General features: G+C 44.4%; 1 protein-coding gene across 1 annotated transcript in view; it reads right to left on the bottom strand.

The window, feature by feature from the left end:
• The window catches only part of baiap2l1b (BAR/IMD domain containing adaptor protein 2 like 1b), a 34,120-nt gene extending 20,290 nt beyond the window's left edge, over window positions 1-13,830 (bottom strand). The window contains 9 exon segments of the mRNA XM_062452101.1: window positions 1,515-1,541; window positions 1,543-1,650; window positions 2,083-2,091; window positions 2,093-2,125; window positions 2,128-2,157; window positions 4,414-4,475; window positions 10,864-10,950; window positions 11,164-11,239; window positions 13,484-13,830. Of these exon segments, the coding sequence (XP_062308085.1) occupies window positions 1,515-1,541; window positions 1,543-1,650; window positions 2,083-2,091; window positions 2,093-2,125; window positions 2,128-2,157; window positions 4,414-4,475; window positions 10,864-10,950; window positions 11,164-11,239; window positions 13,484-13,534 (483 nt within the window). The 5' untranslated portion in view covers window positions 13,535-13,830.
• Window positions 13,831-18,648: the final 4,818 nt, after the last annotated feature.

The following is an 18,648-nucleotide window of genomic DNA, read 5'->3' on the forward strand; positions in this document are numbered from 1 at the left end:
CACAATATGAGCAGGCTTTGTATTTGCGGAGTTCCTCTGAATGTCAAAATGATGTGGGGGAATACACAATGGCTTGCGTTCCAACAGGCCGACACAGGACAGCATTGTTGGTCCTCATTGGAAGTTTGTCCTTCCTGGGACTCCTTTCTCTCTCTAGGTGAGAGGCCTAACTAGGGTCTATTTGCAACCTGTTTGGCTTTCTGGGAGACTGATGCTTGTAGAAGTATGGATGCAAAGGAACGTGCTTTCTCTCACAGAGGAACTCCACGCACTAGGTTCCCTCCGGTCAGAATAGATTGATCATAATGCCTCCTCATAACCACCCCTTCATTCATGATTCCATCAATGTTTTCATTAATTCATTCATCCATCCATCCACCCACACTGATAGCAGGAACACATAATGCAATGCTCTTTAAACACCCAACATACTTCAGCCTTTGTGGGCATGTCAACACAGACTGGAAAAGGGAATATTCTGAAGTCACCACCTGGGAAGTGTTTAACAAGTGTTTAATAATTGATAAGACTGGGAGAGTGACAGATAAAAATACGGAGACAAAGAGAGAGCTAAACAGAGACAGAGAACGTGCGAGGGGCTCCTTAATCTAATCACTGAAAGTGACCTTGGCTTGAAAACTCCATATTTTCACCTTTCTGCAATGGGCAACAGCTCTTGACAGATTAATACAAGGAAGTGGAGTTCAGCGATCAATGTAAAAGTGTAATTTTTAGTCCAGCATTGACATAATAGTAGTCACAAACCATGCACTCCCCAGTGGCTGACTTTTTAGAAATGGTGATTCAGGCCTTTTCAGTGAGTCATTCATCCACAGGTCCCTTTCTTCTCTCTTCCTTCCTGTAATTCTATCTCTTCCTCGACCGAGAAGAGAACCTTGCTCTCAGCTGTGGATCAGGGTTTTAGAAATCTGCCAAACTGGGCAACGGGGTGTGTTGACTTAGCAGCCAGTTAGACTGGCTCTCTCACAGACTGGGTCAACTGTTACTCTGATTTGATGTTAGATCTGGAGCTTAACTAGGGGGTGGGGGGCGGTGGCACAGCCTGTTGTTTTAACCTGCTAGTTTACTAAACAACTGAACCCGGATATAACATCATAGAAAGGTCCCACTTTATAGCATGTTGACAAACTTGCTTCAACTGTCTTCCTTACCAGACAACAACCTCCGCCTGCCTCTCTCTCTCTCTCTCTCCTCTCCCCTCTCCTCTCCCTCTCCCTCTCCCCCTCCCCTCCCTCCCTCCCTCCCTCTCCCTCGCGCGCACGCACACACAAAGAGAAGAGGTTTCTCTTTCTCTGTCTCAGTCAGTGGCCATAGGACACATAGGCAGAGGGCTGGATGCACCAGTAGCGCCTGACGGCAGACAACACACGTGCACTCACACGTACATTAGCTTGTTCCTAAAACCGTCTTCACAAACTTCTCGCTGGTTTGTTACTGTGGCTACGACAGGCAGTGTCAGAGGTGTGTGTGTGTGTATAGGACGGCTTTCTCACCTCGCTCTCCTTGCTCTCGTACTTGTGTGGCGTTCTTGCCCTGACTCTTCCTGCGAAGCTTCTTTAGGTCTGATTGGGACCTCTCCAGAGAGTCTTGCTTCATCTTGTGCTCAGTCTGGTACCTCTTGAAGGTGGCCTGGAGGAGGGGGGGGCATTATATACAATTGAATGTAATCTATGCCTTGGCTACGCTTCCCAGATGTTCACAAACCTACTGTTGCTAACTGCAGATTGTTCATTGCTGCCTGCCTGTTGCGAGCTTCGAGGGTTCCTACTGTGACTAAATGCCCTCAGAAGAGGCTAAATTTTTCATTCAAGAACAAAGCAATCAAGGCTGTACACATGAATAGCATTCCAAACGTGTGGAGTTAATAGATTAGTGAGAAGAAAGTCATTCCTGTTGTTTGACAAATTACTGTTCTACTGTACGTCTGTGGTGAGAGAGGCTGGAATCCCTCTATCTCACACACACACACACACACACACACACAACACACACACACACACACACACACACACACACACACACAGAGTGTGAACAGAGGCATGTGCTTAGTGGAGTACTTACTGTCATGTATTCTCACATCCATGTCGGTCTTGCGCTCCAACTCACACCAATTATTTCCCTGTGAAACCTTTTAAACTGCAGGTGAGGAAAGAGAAGAGGGGACAGGGTGGGGCAAAGTGATTATTTTTAGATGATATATTGACAATTAGATGTGCTGTGTTGTTGTGGCAGGATGTCGATAAAACACAGTAAAAAATATGGCTTAGTGAAGATGTGCAGGAGGGAACTCAAGGTTGTATGAGTGAATCAGAATCAAAGCTGATCAGCGAGGCTCACGGGTTCTCTGTCTCTCTCTCTCTCACTATGTTTTTCTCTCCATATGTCTCTCCTCTCATTATGTCTTTCTCACAATGTCTCACATGTGTATTATATACAGTATATATTGATATATGGTATTTGTTTCTCCATCTATCTCTACTTTGTCTGTCTCTCTCTCGTTCTCCACTTTCACTCTCTCGCTGTATTCATCTGTCTCCATCTTCGCATAATCATTTGCGAGGGCGAGGGAGATCATATCAGTGGCAGCCTTATCATGGCAAGCTCTCGCCCACGAATGGCAACCACTCCCCACCACTCTCTCTCCTCAATCTCCTTCCCCCCCCACCACTCTCTCCATCTCCCTCCCCCCCACTCTCTCTCTCTCTCTCATCTCTCTCTCTCTCTCATCTCTCTCTTCTCTCTCTCTCTCTCTCTCTCTCTCTCTCTCTCTCTCTCTCTCTCTCTCTCTCTCTCTCTCTCTCTCTCTCTCCCCATCTACTCCCCCCCCACTCTCCTCCATCTCCTCCCCCCCACTCTCTCTCATCCTCTCCCTCCCCCCCACTCCTCTCACTCTCTCTATCTCCTTCCCCCCACCACTCTCTCTCCATCTCCTCCCCCCCACTCTCTCTCTCCATCTCCTTCCCCCCCACCACTCTCTCTCCATCTCCCCCCCACCCCCCACTCTCTCTCTCTATCTCCTTCCCCCCACCACTCTCTCTCCATTTCCTCCCCCCCACTCTCTCTATCTCCTTCCCCCCACCACTCTCTCTCCATTTCCTCCCCCCCACCACTCTCTCTCCATCTCCTTCCCCCACCACTCTCTCTCCATCTCCTTCCCCCCACCACTCTGTCTCTCCATCTCCTTCCCCCCACTCTCTCCATCTCCTTCCCCCCTCCACCACCTCTCTCTCTGTCTAGATACATTTCAACAAGTTTCCTCGCAAACAACAGCCCACGCCCTTTAAGTGAGACATCCCCCTGACCCCGAGACCTTCCTGTGTACTGAATAAGCCTGAGGCTTCCCCCACACAGAGACATGGGTGGGTGCTGACTCATGCACACAGACACACTGGTGGTGAACCAATGTTCTAATGCATGCTCTGACCCCTCCCTCCCTTCTCCCCCCCCCCCCCCTTATCGGCCCCTCTTCAGCTTCTCTTCACCCTCCCCACCATACTGTATGTGGTCAACATGCACCTTGGCTCTACTGCTCTCCCTTTCTTTCTGTCTGACTCAAGCACTGCTGTAGCAACCTGTTGACACACCCCAGTCTAGGCTTAGCTATCAGTATTGCATGTTCAGTTCGAGTACAAGGGAGTGACACTGAGCTCATCTAAAGTCAATGTTTGATTTGAATGAGTAATATTTGACCGTGCACTGAAGCTTTTATCGCTTGGTAAAAACTCAAAGTGAGAAAACCCATGCCAGAGGATTGAATACAACTTTTGGGTTCTTACTCTTACTCTCTCTGGCTCACTTGGCAGATGGAACATAATTGGGTGGCAACTATGTCAGCATGCAAACAGAGCAGTGGGTCAGTATGGTAGACTGGTGTGTCACTATTGTACACTAGCATGCTAACGCTAACAACTGTAACAACATCCCCAGTTCCCAGAAGTGTTTCCACAGGGCATGTTGAAACACGATTCCCACCCATTGTCCTGGCAGGTGCACCTTCTCCTCAAGGTTGTTTTTGTTTCTAGTCAAGAGCTGTTGGTTCTCTGGATCTGTCCCTGGGTGTGACACTGGCTACAGAAGAGGGGAGCCACACAACAGGGCAAAATACAAGGAAGCACGCCACCCAGGGATCACATGGTCATGTGTGTGTTAAAGTGTATGTGGGTGTATTAGTGTGTGTGCAGGTGTGTGGGGGGGAGGGGGGGTGTTCACAGTGACTGGAATTTCAGGCTAAACTCAATAGGTTAAGGTTGTATTGATAAAGATAAGTGACAGAGATAAAGATATAGGTAGAGCTAGCGATAAAGGTGTTTCCTGCTAGTGCCTTGTAGGAAACACCCCCCCCCCCCCCCCACACACACACACACACACACCCACAGGATCAGAGGTACTCACATTCTCCTCCAGCTCGAGGTGAACCTTCTTGTGAACCTCAGAGATCTCCATCAGCACTACTCCTGTAAAAAATGAGCAAGACCTCCTGATTAGCTGGCTCAAGAAGAACCAAAGCCTTTGGCAGGCTGTAACTTCAATCTAGTATGACCACCCTTCTGTCTCTGCCTCAGACAGCAGGTTCAACCCAGCCACCTGCCTCACCCCACAACAGTGACTGGATAACAGAGCTACACAGTATTGCACCGTGGTGCATTAGATTAAGTAGATCCAGCAGTAATAACGTTCAGTTATGAGTATTTCAATCAATTACTTGGACCACTGTATATGTCACTTAAATGACATATATATAGATTGTTAGATCAGCCATCAGCTATCTGTCAACACCTGGACCCATTTGAGCTTTGAGGCCATCCCACTTACTGCTGAGAAGACACAGCAATGTATCAATGTACAGTGCATTCGGACAGTATTCGCAGCGCTTCACTTTTTCCACATTTTGTTATGTTACAGCTGGTTACTGGTTTCCTCCAGACATGACGCTTGGCATTCAGGCCAAAGACTGGTCTTGCTTCATCAGACCAGAGAATTTTGTTTTTCATGGTCTGAGAGTCTTTCAGGTGCCTTTTGGCAACCTCTTTTTATAAATAGATTTTTTAGGAAAACAATTAATTGAATCCTTTTTGGGATACGGCTTCATAACATAACAACTACTAAAAAAAGTGAAGCGCTGTGAATACTTTCCGGATGCACCGTATATTTGGTTTGTGTGGAAAACTTGACTTAATTAAAATCAGCTCAAGCTATAGGGAGCCGCAAATTACATGGCTTCTCACTGGGTCACTCACCAAAACAATCAAATTGGAATTATCATATCATAGTAATAAACACATAATAATCATAATAAAAGAAACGAGAGGCAGCATTGTGCAGGATTTATACAGTGTGGACCCACCCACTTGGCACGAGGTCAGTTGTTTACGTGTATAAGAGAATCAGCTGCCAATTAAGATAGCATATCACTTGATCGTTTCATTTTCCTCATTCCATTGGATTAAAACGAAACGAAAGCGCTTATCTCATTTGCCCTGTTCAGAATTGTCACTGAAAGCCATAATAGCATCTTATTTACAACATTTACATTTACATTACATTTAGTCATTTAGCAGACGCTCTTATCCAGAGCGACTTACAGTAAGTACAGGGACATTCTCCCCGAGGCAAGTAGGGTGAAGTGCCTTGCCCAAGGACACAACGTCATTTGGCACAGCCGGGGAATCGAACTGGCAACCTTCAGATTACTAGCCCGCTTCCCTAACCGCTCAGCCACCTGACTCCCTGACAACCAGGAGGAGAGCACTACGAGAGTTGGTTAGTTAGTGTGTACATAAAGTTCTCTATTTCCAAAATACTGTTAATCCCTTTGTTTGCTGTAATCATTTTAAAATTATGAATTTATCATTAATTAATTTAACAGACACTTTTATCCAAAACGACATATGGCTTTGGTTTGAACCTGCAAACTCTTGATCTCAAGTCAAACTTGAAGTGTTTTTATTTATTAAGTGGACTAAATTCTTGGGACATGTCAAACAACAGCTAAGTAGTAGGCGTAAAAAAGTATAGTTTGCATTACATATATAAAATAATCACAAATAAGGGCACAAATAGGATGCTATAAAAACAACTATAAAACACTAGCAGTAGTTTCAGAGCCAGTAAGATACGGTCAAATAGCTGTACACACAGATGGACACTGGGTGAGACAAGGAGCTGAGAAAGGGTTGGCCTATTCCTGGCTTGGCTGATCCAATTGACACTCTCTTTATGTGGCCAGGTCTGCACTAGTCTGCTACTTCAGATGGCAGGTCTGTGTGTCTGTGTCTGTGTATTGTGTCTGTTTCACACACATCCCTGAACAAAGCTCCCAGATTACGAGTTGACACAGCCATACATAGCCATAGAGCCTGTGTGAGTGAGTGTGTGTGTGTGTGTCTTTTAGGTAAGCTTTCTAACCATCTGAAGAGAGACAGAGAGAGAGGGTGAGGGAGAAATACGCTGACAAACAGAAAGAGAGAAAGAAATAGAGCAAAGGGAAATCTAGTGTTAGCCTTCGGACTGTACCATGTGTGTCTACAGTACCAACAGAATAATCCTGAGGATACATTTTATCCACAGCAAACACACATAGTCCTGAAGTATGTTGTTGTGTCTAATTGACTCAACACTTTTGAATGCAACCTCAGAGGAACGGATGACTGCTACCCCTATAGCATTGTGTACTGACATTACAGAGCAGAACTGGATTGCATGATGTAAATGTGGTGTAGTGGTTCTGTGCAGGGCCTGCAGCCTGTGTGTGTCTTTTTGCCCTGGCAGGGGGCTGTGTTGGAGAGCTCTCTGAGCTCATCAAACAGGCCACATGAGACCTCCACCTCCAGAACCTTCCATCTTGAGAACAAAGTAAGGAGGGAAGGACATTGGTTTGATGTATCTGATACTGATGCACTGGACAGAGTGTGTATGTGTGTGTGTGTGTGTGTGTGTGTGTGTGTGTGTGTGTGTGTGTGTGTGTGTGTGTGTGTGTGTGTGTGTGTGTGTGTGTGTGTGTGTGTGTGTGTGTGTGATTTAAGCGCAGTGGGTGTGTGTGTTTTTATCCGTGTATGACATAATAGTGTGTGTGTGTGTGTGTGCGTGAATGTGCAGCCAGCTGATGTTAGCCTGAATAAATGAACAATAGTTTTATTCATTTTCCCCTTTATGAGTTTGTTTGTTTCAGGTGTGTGACATACTGTTTCCTGATCTGGACGAAAGCCCTGGTTGAGTCCAATGGCCCAACTATCAAACAGGGAGATTAACAAACCATACAGTACGTACAAAGTTTCTAGATCATTGCGTTCCCTAGAAAGAAACAATGCTTTGGAATTGTTTCCACTTTGACATTCTGTATTGTGGTGATACACAGCATTGTGAGCACTCTGCGCTCTTTGTAATGACTTTGGGTATTGAGGCAGGGAGGCAGGGGGAGAGGAGGGGAGGGGCAGAGAAGGAGGTACATACAGAGGGTGTGGTCACTAAAGTCATGTTGTATGTACAGGCTTAGAATAGCCACTATGCCTTTTCAGACTAAGTTCCAAGGTAAATACAACCAATCTCTTCAAAATGCATCCTCTACTTCTGTGGTCTGGAGTGACCATTCCACACTAACCGCTCACCTACCTCGACACATCCTCAACCCCAGAACCCACTCAAGGATTGGACAACTACCACTGCTAGAGTGAAGTACGGGTGAGACTCGTATGACAAGATAAAAGCTGAGAGGAGATGTTCTGAATCAAGTCATGTGCTACATCACTCATCATAACCCTCAAGATGCTGAACTGGAATAGTGTTTCACTTCTAGAAATCCTCAGATAGGATGTCATGCATTCCCAATGGACATTTACAGTACAAACATACAGTATTTAAGGTGCACAGTCTCATCCTCTCCCCCTCACCCCTTTCTCTTTCTCTCTCTAACCAATTTCTTTCTCTTTCTCTCGCAAACTGATATACAGTCATTTGTTTATAGTTGTCATGTTCTGACCACAATGTTACCAAGCAACAAGCATGCGCCACTGAGCGGCGTTCTGTGCTAGGGAAACAAAATGCATCATAACAGGGTGTGTGACAATGGAGCAACAACTCCTGTTAGCCTGCCAACCAAACTAAGACACAGTAACTCACCCTGCCGAGATAGTCCGCTCACAGGTTTAATTGGGGGGGGGGGGGGGGGGTTTGCAACAGGTCCAGCTTGGCAAGATACGACTATGGGTTGGAGTGAATGTGTGCAGTATTTCTTAGAATAAAACATCATGTATGGCTAAGACATTGAATAATACTATGTAGAGTCTCCTTCCGTGGTTCAGTCTGGCTGCTTACAGGACAGAGAACAGTGAGAACACCCAGGTTCTTCTCGCCCCAAAGATACAACATGGCCGTCGTGTTGTAGTCTATCAGCTAGGGCTAAACCGATTTAATCACATCCCTCTAGCTCCCAGGCAGCTCTAAATCTGCATGTGAGCAAACACTCCTGCCGTTCACTGGCTTGTGAGGTCTCGCTATTGCAGAGTAGCCTTTCTGTGTTCGCACAGGCCAATGCTGGGACCGTTTCTGAATTGTTCCCTGATTGAGATTGGGATCGGCCATGGATGCGGAAAACTTTGTTGGAGTCTCCAGTTTCAGAAAATCTCTGGCATTTGCAGAGATGGATGTTCTGCAAGACTGGTGTAGGAAAGAGCAATCACTAAGGGTTGCTAGCAGGGATAAATTGGTACCCAGGGAACACATGATGGTGAGACATTTGGACTGTGTTGGTCCCTGCTGGACCAAAGCAACTTTCTAAATGGGAAATAAGGCTTATAGTGTCCTGAGAGGCCTCACTCAAAAAGTATTTTGGTAGTGAATATGGAGCATTTGTTTGGACGACATCTATGGCATAATCAATTCATTCTTAATAGTCTTTTGCAGAAGGAGCTTTTCAAAGGGGATATGCAAATACATTCACACAGAGTGAACACACTGTGCCAATGTTTTTGACTGTGGTGCAAAATAATGCTGGCATCAGCAAGTGACACCTGACGTGCTTGCACAACATCCTGAGAATTATGTAAACAGGCCTAGAGGACATTCAAAATGGAGCCCACACAAAGCTGAGTGTGTGTGTGTGCGGTTGAATGCAGATGCGGTAAGCCCTTGCTGGAGAAACACACACACACATGCAGAAAACCTCAGAGATGACACTGTGCTCTTTTGTTGAGGTCTCACATTTCAGCTTGCTTCAGTTACATGTGTGACCCAGTGATCAGGGGAGATAACGAGAGCTCCACGCGCCGCCATCCTGTCAGAACCTTTAGCCAGCTCTGTCTTCATTAGTCCAGGTGTGACTGCTCTCCTTGTGGGAGAGGCTTAAAGGTCATGTGCTGGCTACCTGAGAGGCGCTGGATGAAAGGACCTCCCTTCACACTGACATTTGAACTCTGAGGGCTGGAGGGGGGTGAGGGGAGGATGGAGTGGGGGGGGGGGGTTGGGGGGGAGTTAGGAAGCAGAGAAGGAGCGAGGCAGGGCAGCATGTCAATCCTTCAGTGACTCTCAAGAGTATCAGGTGTCTTGGCCCTTGGCGTCACCGTGTCTCGTGTTCCTGAGGCTGCTTGGGTAAGCTTGTGATGTTCCACAGGTAGAGAGAGGGAGGGGCGGATGAAGGGAATAGGTGGAGGGTAACAAGCCGTCTTCTTCTGTGGTGTGGGAGGGTAGAGACTGCTGTTACCCCAGGCTTCTCTTTGGCTCATGGGTCAATGAGAAGGCTTGTGGTTATTGTCCTTGGAAATGCTGTTATATTTCTGTGGCAACAACGTGTGTGCTGGGCTTAGCTTCTGCTCAGTAGAGAAACAACCGTGTTCACAAGGCTTCACTTGCTGCAACCAAACAGTGTTCATCTATGCTCAAAGTGCATCGTCATGACTAAGGTGGGGCTTAGTCTTCACAGACTGAGAAAATTCCCAGTGCTGTCTGTGTCCCACACGCACCGGCATACACTCACTTTAGGACTATCCTTTCACACACATTGTCTCAAAGTCACCTTGTATGGGTGTGGTAAAACCCATAAAACACACTTCTTTTCGGGAGACATCCTGCTAAGGGAGGGAGGGGGAGAGACAAAGAGAGAGAGAGAGAGAGAGAGAGAGAGAGAGAGAGAGTGTGTGTGTTTACCTGTGACCCAACTCTGTGTGAAACCAAATTTAATAATCACTTGCCCCAAGAGCAAGAGGGAGCCCAGCTACTGCACCACACACACACACTCACACAAGCTGTCGGACACATCCTGTGCTGCAAATTATGTCGGAACCAGGGGAGCGAGGTGGAAAATAACCAGACATTTCTAGACTATGTTGCATAGTGGAACCCTATGAGGCCTGTCCAGATGGGTAGCTTCCAACAATGGGGTGAGAATCCCAGCAGGGGGAGTTTTAACAGAGGGGTGACAATGTATCCAAAGGCTCAGAGCCAGAGGTGATCTATAGCTAGACATAAAATGTTATCTTATGCAGAGACTGTATTTCTTGGCCTGTATATGAGTATTAATCAAGGCAGCAGCATCCTCTCAGGACAAAAACCAGACTCCACAGGTGGTCTGGAGTAGTGACCCCCCCCCCCCCACACACACACACACACACAAACACACACACCCATCACGGCACCTTGAACCTAAGGGCTGAGGGATTTTAGACAGACTGTTGAACATCCATTTGAGAATTGGAGATGTGTCGACACAAAGGCTTCCAGAGTTTGAGCACCACAGAGCTGCCTTATGAACAGACAGATAGATAAGCAGAGGCATACAGATTAGCAGGCAGGGAGACAGGGAGATAGACAGACAGGGAGACAGACACAAGCAGGCAGGCAGGCAGGACTTACCCAGCTCTCTGGAGACAGGAGACACCGCAGCATTCTCTCCAATCTTAGACACAGCGTCAAAGTACATTTTCCCGGCCAGGGTCATTGCTGTAAACACACAGACACACACACACAGATTGTAACCTACAATACAACTAGAAGAAGTCTTCACTCTACAGTACCTCAGAATGGCATTCAAGAGTAAATATTAACACAGCAACACCAGAGGTGAACATCAGTTTGGCATATGGTTTGGTTAATCGTGTAAATATACAGTATATATACTGTAGATTATTTACTGTATAAAAGATGGATGCTCACCAGCCACAGATTTCTCATAGTTCTTCCCCAGGTTGACCAAGTTCCTCAGCCCAGGGTTGAACTGTTCCATCACATTCTGGAGAGGAGAAGAAAGTGAGATCTCTATCAGAGTGACAGGGAGCCTGGCTGTTTACGTTCTCTGCTACGTGACTGAGTGAATGACATAAAAGGAGAGAGCTGCTTGGAGAAGATGAAGGTGAGCGAGTAAATAAGAGAATGTCCGTCTGTGAATGAGTAAGTTAGTAAGCGCGAATGTGAAAGAATAATATGAATGAATATATGAATGAATGAATTACATGAAAGTGGCATCTCCACACTCTGTTGAAACTGCCACATCTGACCAGAGGAAAGTGTTCATTTAACACCAGGAGTGTTCTTGAGGATGACAGTGGACCTACATAAACCCTCAATGAGTAAAATGAACACTCTTGGTGTTAACACTTAAGACATTTTCTGAACCAGATGGTAAAGACTGACCATTCTCACAGGTGGCCTCCAGCCACCAGCACTACAGCCAGTCAAAAACACTGGCAATAACAAAGAAGAGGCAGAGATCAACAAGGCTTGGCCACACATTATCTCACAAGGATCAGTAACAGAGAGATTCCGGATTCATGGGTCCAGCACCGTGTCATTGCCCCCATGTAAAAACATGGTTCCTGTCATTACCTCCATCGTCTGAGAGGCTTTCTCTCATAATATTAATGAACAATTCTGCTCATCCTATTCTACTGATACACAGGCGTTGAATCGAGAGTCCCCTATTTCCTGCCATCCCCGTCAAACAATTTCACCTGGCCCAGAGTTGTTAAACCCAGCAAATACCTTACTCTAATCAGTTGAACTGCTATTTCCCTAACTCAAGTCCTACTATATGTTGAGATGTTTATCGCCACAGGAATTTTTACTGTTTGACAAGATAAAGGTGAGTCAGGGCTGAGACCCCAAAAAAAGAATCCAGGAAATGATAGGTGAAACCCTGGCATGTGGATAACATGAAACACCAGGTAAAGACCAACCATGTTCTGAGTAATGTGTGCATTTGGTAATACAGGGATTTATGATCCAGTGACAATAAAAGGCATGAAGCAGTGAGGGAGGTGTACAAGTTTACAAGTGATGAGTCAACCTTAGCTCACTCAACTCCTTTCAGAGTTGATGTGTGGTACAGCAGTGGAGTTATTAGTAGGGCACTGAGTTTTCCCCCCCATCATGCTCGGTGCCAAGGTTACTCTGGGCCCTTTCCTGCAAAAGGCTTACTCAAAGTTGTTCAGTGTACAATTTTTATAGAGAACGAACCTGTGGAACAGTTGGCTATTACTGCGAGCCATAGGCGGCAGTGGTGGAGCAGGCTGTATAATCTTACCACACACAGCGGCCAGCTAAATAATTAAACCTGCACGGTTTGCCTTCCATATCACCACCTCAAGGAGCCGGGCCAGGTGCACCAAAGTCTAACGGCATTCTCAGGTCTAAAATACCATCCGCCAAAGCACACTACTGTAGGTCGCCCACTTGTTCTTGCATCGGGCTGGCACCCTGTGGAGTGTGCCACACTTGGCACATGACTTGTGGAGTGTGGCATAAAGTACCCCATGACTAATCAAAAATTGCAGTATAACGGGTATGCTTTGACACTGAAATGGAACAGTGTGATGAAGTGAACAGAGCGAAGAAGTGTTTAACCAAAGCTTAGGACAGCTAGCGTTACATGAATCACTTTTCTTATGGTACTCATATAAGTAATAGGTGACCAATATGCGAAAAGACACATTACTGAAGAACACCTGTTTATGGTGAGGGGGGATCAGGATGTGGCTTACAGGGTACTATGGCTCTATTACACATGAAGCGGAATTACAGCTCATGTCCGTTCATATTGTCGAGTGCCATTCACGAGAAATTGTTTAAAATGGAAGCAATGTAAAAAGTCAAGTTTTAGTCATCTCTGTGGAGATGTATTTATTCTCCATAAATTCTGTTATCCAGATTTTGTCTTTCAAGTACTGTAACGCCATTGGATTGGGTTTGATCCAAGGAGCAGCAACAGATGTTTCCATACTAGTGTCAACATTAAGCAACTTTTTCGTCCCTCTAATTCTATCAGTTCTTGTGTTGAATGCATCAGGATAAATTAGAACTATTGTTTAGTTGGGAAACCCCTAATTTGCAAACAAATCTAGCGATCGCGGTGTACGCTAATTGAAACTGGACACACTCGAAAGTGTCAAGTTAAAAGACATGGACTGGGCGCACCTGTTTGAATAGATTAGGTCGCACACGGTGAATGTTTATACTGTATTATTCTTGTTTTACTGACCTTATATGTGCTTTCGGTGAGCTTGTTCACCTCCTCTGGGTCCTTCGACATGATCAAATCCCTGTTGATTCCGTTAGAAACAAAACTATTCACCCTCACCCAAAAAAGTGACAAAACAGACCTCTACGGATTCATGAAATTCCTCATTGTCAGCGAGTGCTCCACATATTGAAAAAAAGAATGTCGATCAACCCTTTATTAAAATATTAAAATAATATTTCAGTCTATATCCAAAATATGTGCAACGGTTTGCTGTGGACGTTATCTGTGGACTGTAAAGACGTTAAAGCTGAGCTGTCAAACTTTGCGTCGTCAACGGGGAGGAGGTAGGTGGGTAGGGTGTTGGACGTCACACACTGCCCCCTCCGAAATTATACGCAAGGTTGACGAGGGCTATCCCTGATGGTTGCGGGCGCTCCCTAGAGGCACTGACAGTCCACTGCCATCTAAAAAAACGTACAATAGTTCAACAACAAATTATACTTCATCTCTTTTTCGGTCCAGTAATAAAGGACAAAAAGAAAAAGGGAAGAAATACCCGTTGCAATACACAACCTAACTCCAACATACAAAAACGTTTTGCACAGATAATGACAATATTCCTCAAAAGAAAACAATAGCGCTAAATACAATTTATTATTTCCTATAGGCTTATTATTTGTATTGGTTAATTTATAGTAGGTTCATCTAAGACCTACTCAGGTCCATTACAGTTCCTAAGTAGCCTACAGTAAGTAGGCGTACTGTTAAGTTAGGCTTTGGATCATGGCACATATATGTGCCATGATCCAAAGCTCTTCTATTATTGTGCACCAGGTGTCACTCTCTATCAACGTGTCACTGCAGATCTCATAGACTCAAGTCTCATTGTCTGCACGATTCTTTACATTTAGGTTTCCAATGCCATCGCATGATTGATGATTATTTGAGGACTCATATTTTAACATATCTCAAAATCAAACGTCTTCATTTCTTTCATCTTGCATATTTTTAGTCATATTGACTGTACATGCCCATACATACTTGTCCAGTACACAGGGCCGTTGCTAGGAATTCTGGGCCCCCTGAAAGAATATTGGTGTGGACCCCCGCCATAGCTGCGGGAACATATTTTATCAGGGGGGTGCTGGGGGGACAGGGGGACGGACGGGGGGACTGGGAGTAAAAATAGGCCCTGGACTTTGATCCAGACCGGCCCACCAGAACCGCCCCCCGTATACGCCACCACAGCTGCCCTGCTAATGCATGCATTTCTGTGTTTGATGTAATGCTAGTTCGATCCTTAATGCGAGACAAATTGTTTGGCCTTTATTTGAGCGCAAGTTAGTTGAGCTTTATGTAAAATAAACATAGCCGTTTTCAATTGGTAAAACCTTGTCTAGTGAAGGTGATATCTTTTTTTTTCTCTTAAAGATCCTGTAAAGTAAATTCCATGTTTTGCTTCTAAGTACGTTATATACGTGTGAAATGAGTTCCTGAAAGCATGTGCAAAGCGCTAAAACTTTGTCGCACTGAAATGTGGAGTTAGACCGAAGAACAGTTTCTCTTCCGTTTTCAGATCAGGTTTTAAAGATCCTGTAAAGTAAATTCCATGTTTTGCTTCTAAGTACATTATATACGTGTGAAATGAGTTCCTGAAAGCATGTGCAAAGCGCTAAAACTTTGTCGCACTGAAATGTGTAGTTAGACCGAAGAACATTTCTCTTCCGTTTTCAGATCAAGTTTTAAAGATCCTGTAAAGTAAATTCCATGTTTTGCTTCTAAGTAGCCTACATTATATACGTGTGAAATGAGTTCCTGAAAGCATGTGCAAAGCGCTAAAACTTTGTCACACTGAAATGTGGAGTTAAACCGAAGAACAGTTTCTCTTCCGTTTTCAGATCAGGTTTTAATGGACGGAGCCAAAAAATGCCCTATCTACGTAATTTCGCCCTATCTACGTCAGATCACTGAATGGCTCCTACTGCTGTACTGTTATTGTAGCCTACATCAGCTAGCTAGCTAGCTTCAGGATGTCTCCCACCACCCGCAACTGCATCTTCCCTGGATGCAAGAACTACAGCTGCGCTGCAACGCCATTTAAGTTCACTATTGCTAATGAAAGGAAAAATAGGTGGATAGATTTTGTGAAGAGACACGCTCATGGAAAGCTTCGGATAAACTCCAACAGCCGCCTCTGCACTGACCATTTCACAGCGGACAGTTTTAACATGGACCAGAGACAGACGGCTTCTCTTGCAGCGCGGAGCCGTACCGCCCCTCCGGCCGTTCATCCTCCGGTCGCAACAGGACCATCCACCGCCAGCAGTTCATCACTCAGTTCTGTGTGCTTGTTATAATTATACTAGATAACTTTTCCAGAGGTATCTCTGCTATAATTAGTGCAAACCGCTAACTTGATATTAGGCTACTCGGTGTAGAATGATGGTATTTTGGTGAAATGGTAGCTAATGTGCTAGAAGTAGAAGTTGGAGAGCTCACTATCTGCTGTCTGCTGTAAATGTTTACTCCTGTGTTACAGCTCAGGGGAATATTTCATTTATATGCATCTGTCTATTTCACTCATTGAACAAATACATACTAATTCTATACTGTTTTGTTCGGCTTGACGTAGCGTCCATTACCTGGGTCGTAGGTAGCTTACTTGAGAGAGGCGGCGCCTTCCAGCAAGGGGGCCGAGCTTCAGCTCCTTCAGGCGACATGCCCCCCCCCCAGTCTCAAACAGAGAAGACTGCTGATTTTCTAACGATTTCAAAGCCTAATTTAACATACTTGTCGGTGTTTTTTTCATTCGAATTTGGATAGGTAGTTAATAACACATTATTCTGTGGTGTGGTGAACTTGAAACTCGTTTTTAATTCCACTTTACAGGATCTTAAAATTTTCAACCCCGCCATGCGTTTCTCAGCCTGGTTTTTCTTTATTTTTCTGTTTCTCTATGTTCTTGACAGTTCCTGACGCAATGCACCCAATTTGTTTATTTTTTTCAATTAACCACTCAACAAAGAGTCACTGGGTATTATTATGTAAAAATCAATGTGTAAGTAATTGCCAATGGTACAGCAGTTCACTAAAATGTCAAAACAGCCAACAAGTGTCTACCTCACTCACTCACCATCATCTTCACTATCCCCTTCACTAGTATCTGTAGTAGCCCTACTTTCTGGTATTTGTTCTTGGGTGGGGTCTGGCTCTGTAGACAGCAAGGACAGTCAGTGACTTAAGTAGACTTATAAATATTTCATATCTTATTTAATTTCATATTTAATTCCAAGATCTAGAGAAACAGCTTCTGTTTATTATTGTATGAGGACGGCAAGCTGTAAGATTAGCCCCTGCTTAACATTAACAAGACTCATGTCAACAGGCTACCATAGCAGTTAAGTTTTAGTAAACACTCATGTAAGAATGGAAAATTGTGTTCTATACTGCTACTGGAATTTTTGACAGCGTATTATAACGTTTGGAGAATTATAACCTTACTGATGTTTTCTGTGGATGATAGTGGATAATTTTGTAATGTCAGCCTTGTCAGGCGATTATTTTACACTGCTGACCACACGTAACGTTAAACGTTACACTGTAAAAAAAAAAGATGAAATTACCGCACTTCTTCTGTAAATTATATGTGTTTTTTTCTGTATTTCTGAATGACAGGAAATACAGATAGAAAGAATGGCAAACTGTAAATTTATAATTTTGCATAAACATTTCAGCCAAGTGTTGTTACTTAAAAATACACTAAAATTTCTGTTTTTTTACAAATATTAATAACATTTTCACCAAAATGTTCTGTTAAAACACTTCATTTCATTTGATCAAAACTAGCTAATTTAACAGTTATTTTGCAGATATTTACTTTCATCCCACGGACAAATAACATAATTTTTGGTTGAATTGTGAACTGAGCTCGGGTAGTTGACGTCATGAAATCCCAGCATGCACCAGTCAATATCAAAGACTACAAAAGCCTGCAAAAGCCGTTTTGGGGCTATCTCGTTGTTCATGATCATTGACCAATGCACTTTTAGTAAAGCTCTCTCTTGGAAGTCGCTTTGGATAAAAGCGGCTGCTAAATGAATAGCCCACATGTAAAGACTCCAGAGTAGGACGAAGGAAAGTTGATTAGATAGTTGTGTAGCGGCAACGTTCCGTTACCCAGAATGCCCCGCGGCAAGCTGAAAAGCTACAGAGTTAAAGGTTTAAGCTTAGTTAGATAAGCATTGTTTGGAGTTTTGTTGTTGTGTTCGTTCGAACCAAGGTTTCTTACATTTTTTCTCAATTAGTTTTACTGGGAGTTTTTCCTTGTCTTCCTTGAGGGTTTAGGTTGGTTGAGGGACATTTCTATGGGCATATGTGAAGCCCTTTGTGACATTACTTTAAAAAAAAAGGGCTATACAAATAAAACTTGGATTTTATTTTATTTCCAGGAATCTGTGTGTGTGTGTGTCACCGACTGCATCATGGGCACTGGCACTAGTTGTTCCAATTCACGAGCCACTCAAGGATGTGTTCCCTGTCAACGTATAATGAATATGCATTGTGCAATAGACTAACTTGAATCGAAACACAACCTCCAACCATTATTCCTATGCCTGCTTTTAGCCTCCTCACTTTTACTGGAAACGGTTTACAAAGCTGAAAGCAAACAATGTAGAAGGCTGTGGAAATGTTCAGTCACTTGACGACCTTGGAGACAATCCCTGGAATGTGTGGCTTGCTGCTGCTGCAGAAAATGGCTATGGCTGGTCTGTTCAACAATACTCTTAACAAGAAGAGATCTGAAATTGTATCCAAACCTCACAAAATTGTTATGCAGTCCTTTTTCTTATTGGATTGTTGGATTTAAGGATTCTTATTGATTTATTATTTATATTTCAATTTGAAATCCATCACAGAGCTGTGTACTGAGGTGAAAAGTGGATTAGAATCAAGGGGCCAGTGGTCAGGTCAGGTTAGTGGTTGGTCAGACAAACCTGCCAACCAGATCCATGCTGCACCTCTACAATGTGGACAGACTCATCAGGATAGGGTTAGCTATGCTGATGGCAGGAGCAGCAATACACAAATCAGAGAAGCTACTTCTATGTCCTTAACAGGCTTGCATAGCCTGCAACCCCACCCCGATCCAGTGAGTGCACCAGTCCTGTTTGGAGAACGTGTAC

The sequence above is a fragment of the Osmerus eperlanus genome, chromosome 2 (assembly GCF_963692335.1).
Source record: "Osmerus eperlanus chromosome 2, fOsmEpe2.1, whole genome shotgun sequence".
In the NCBI taxonomy this organism is placed as follows: Eukaryota; Metazoa; Chordata; class Actinopteri; order Osmeriformes; family Osmeridae; genus Osmerus; species Osmerus eperlanus.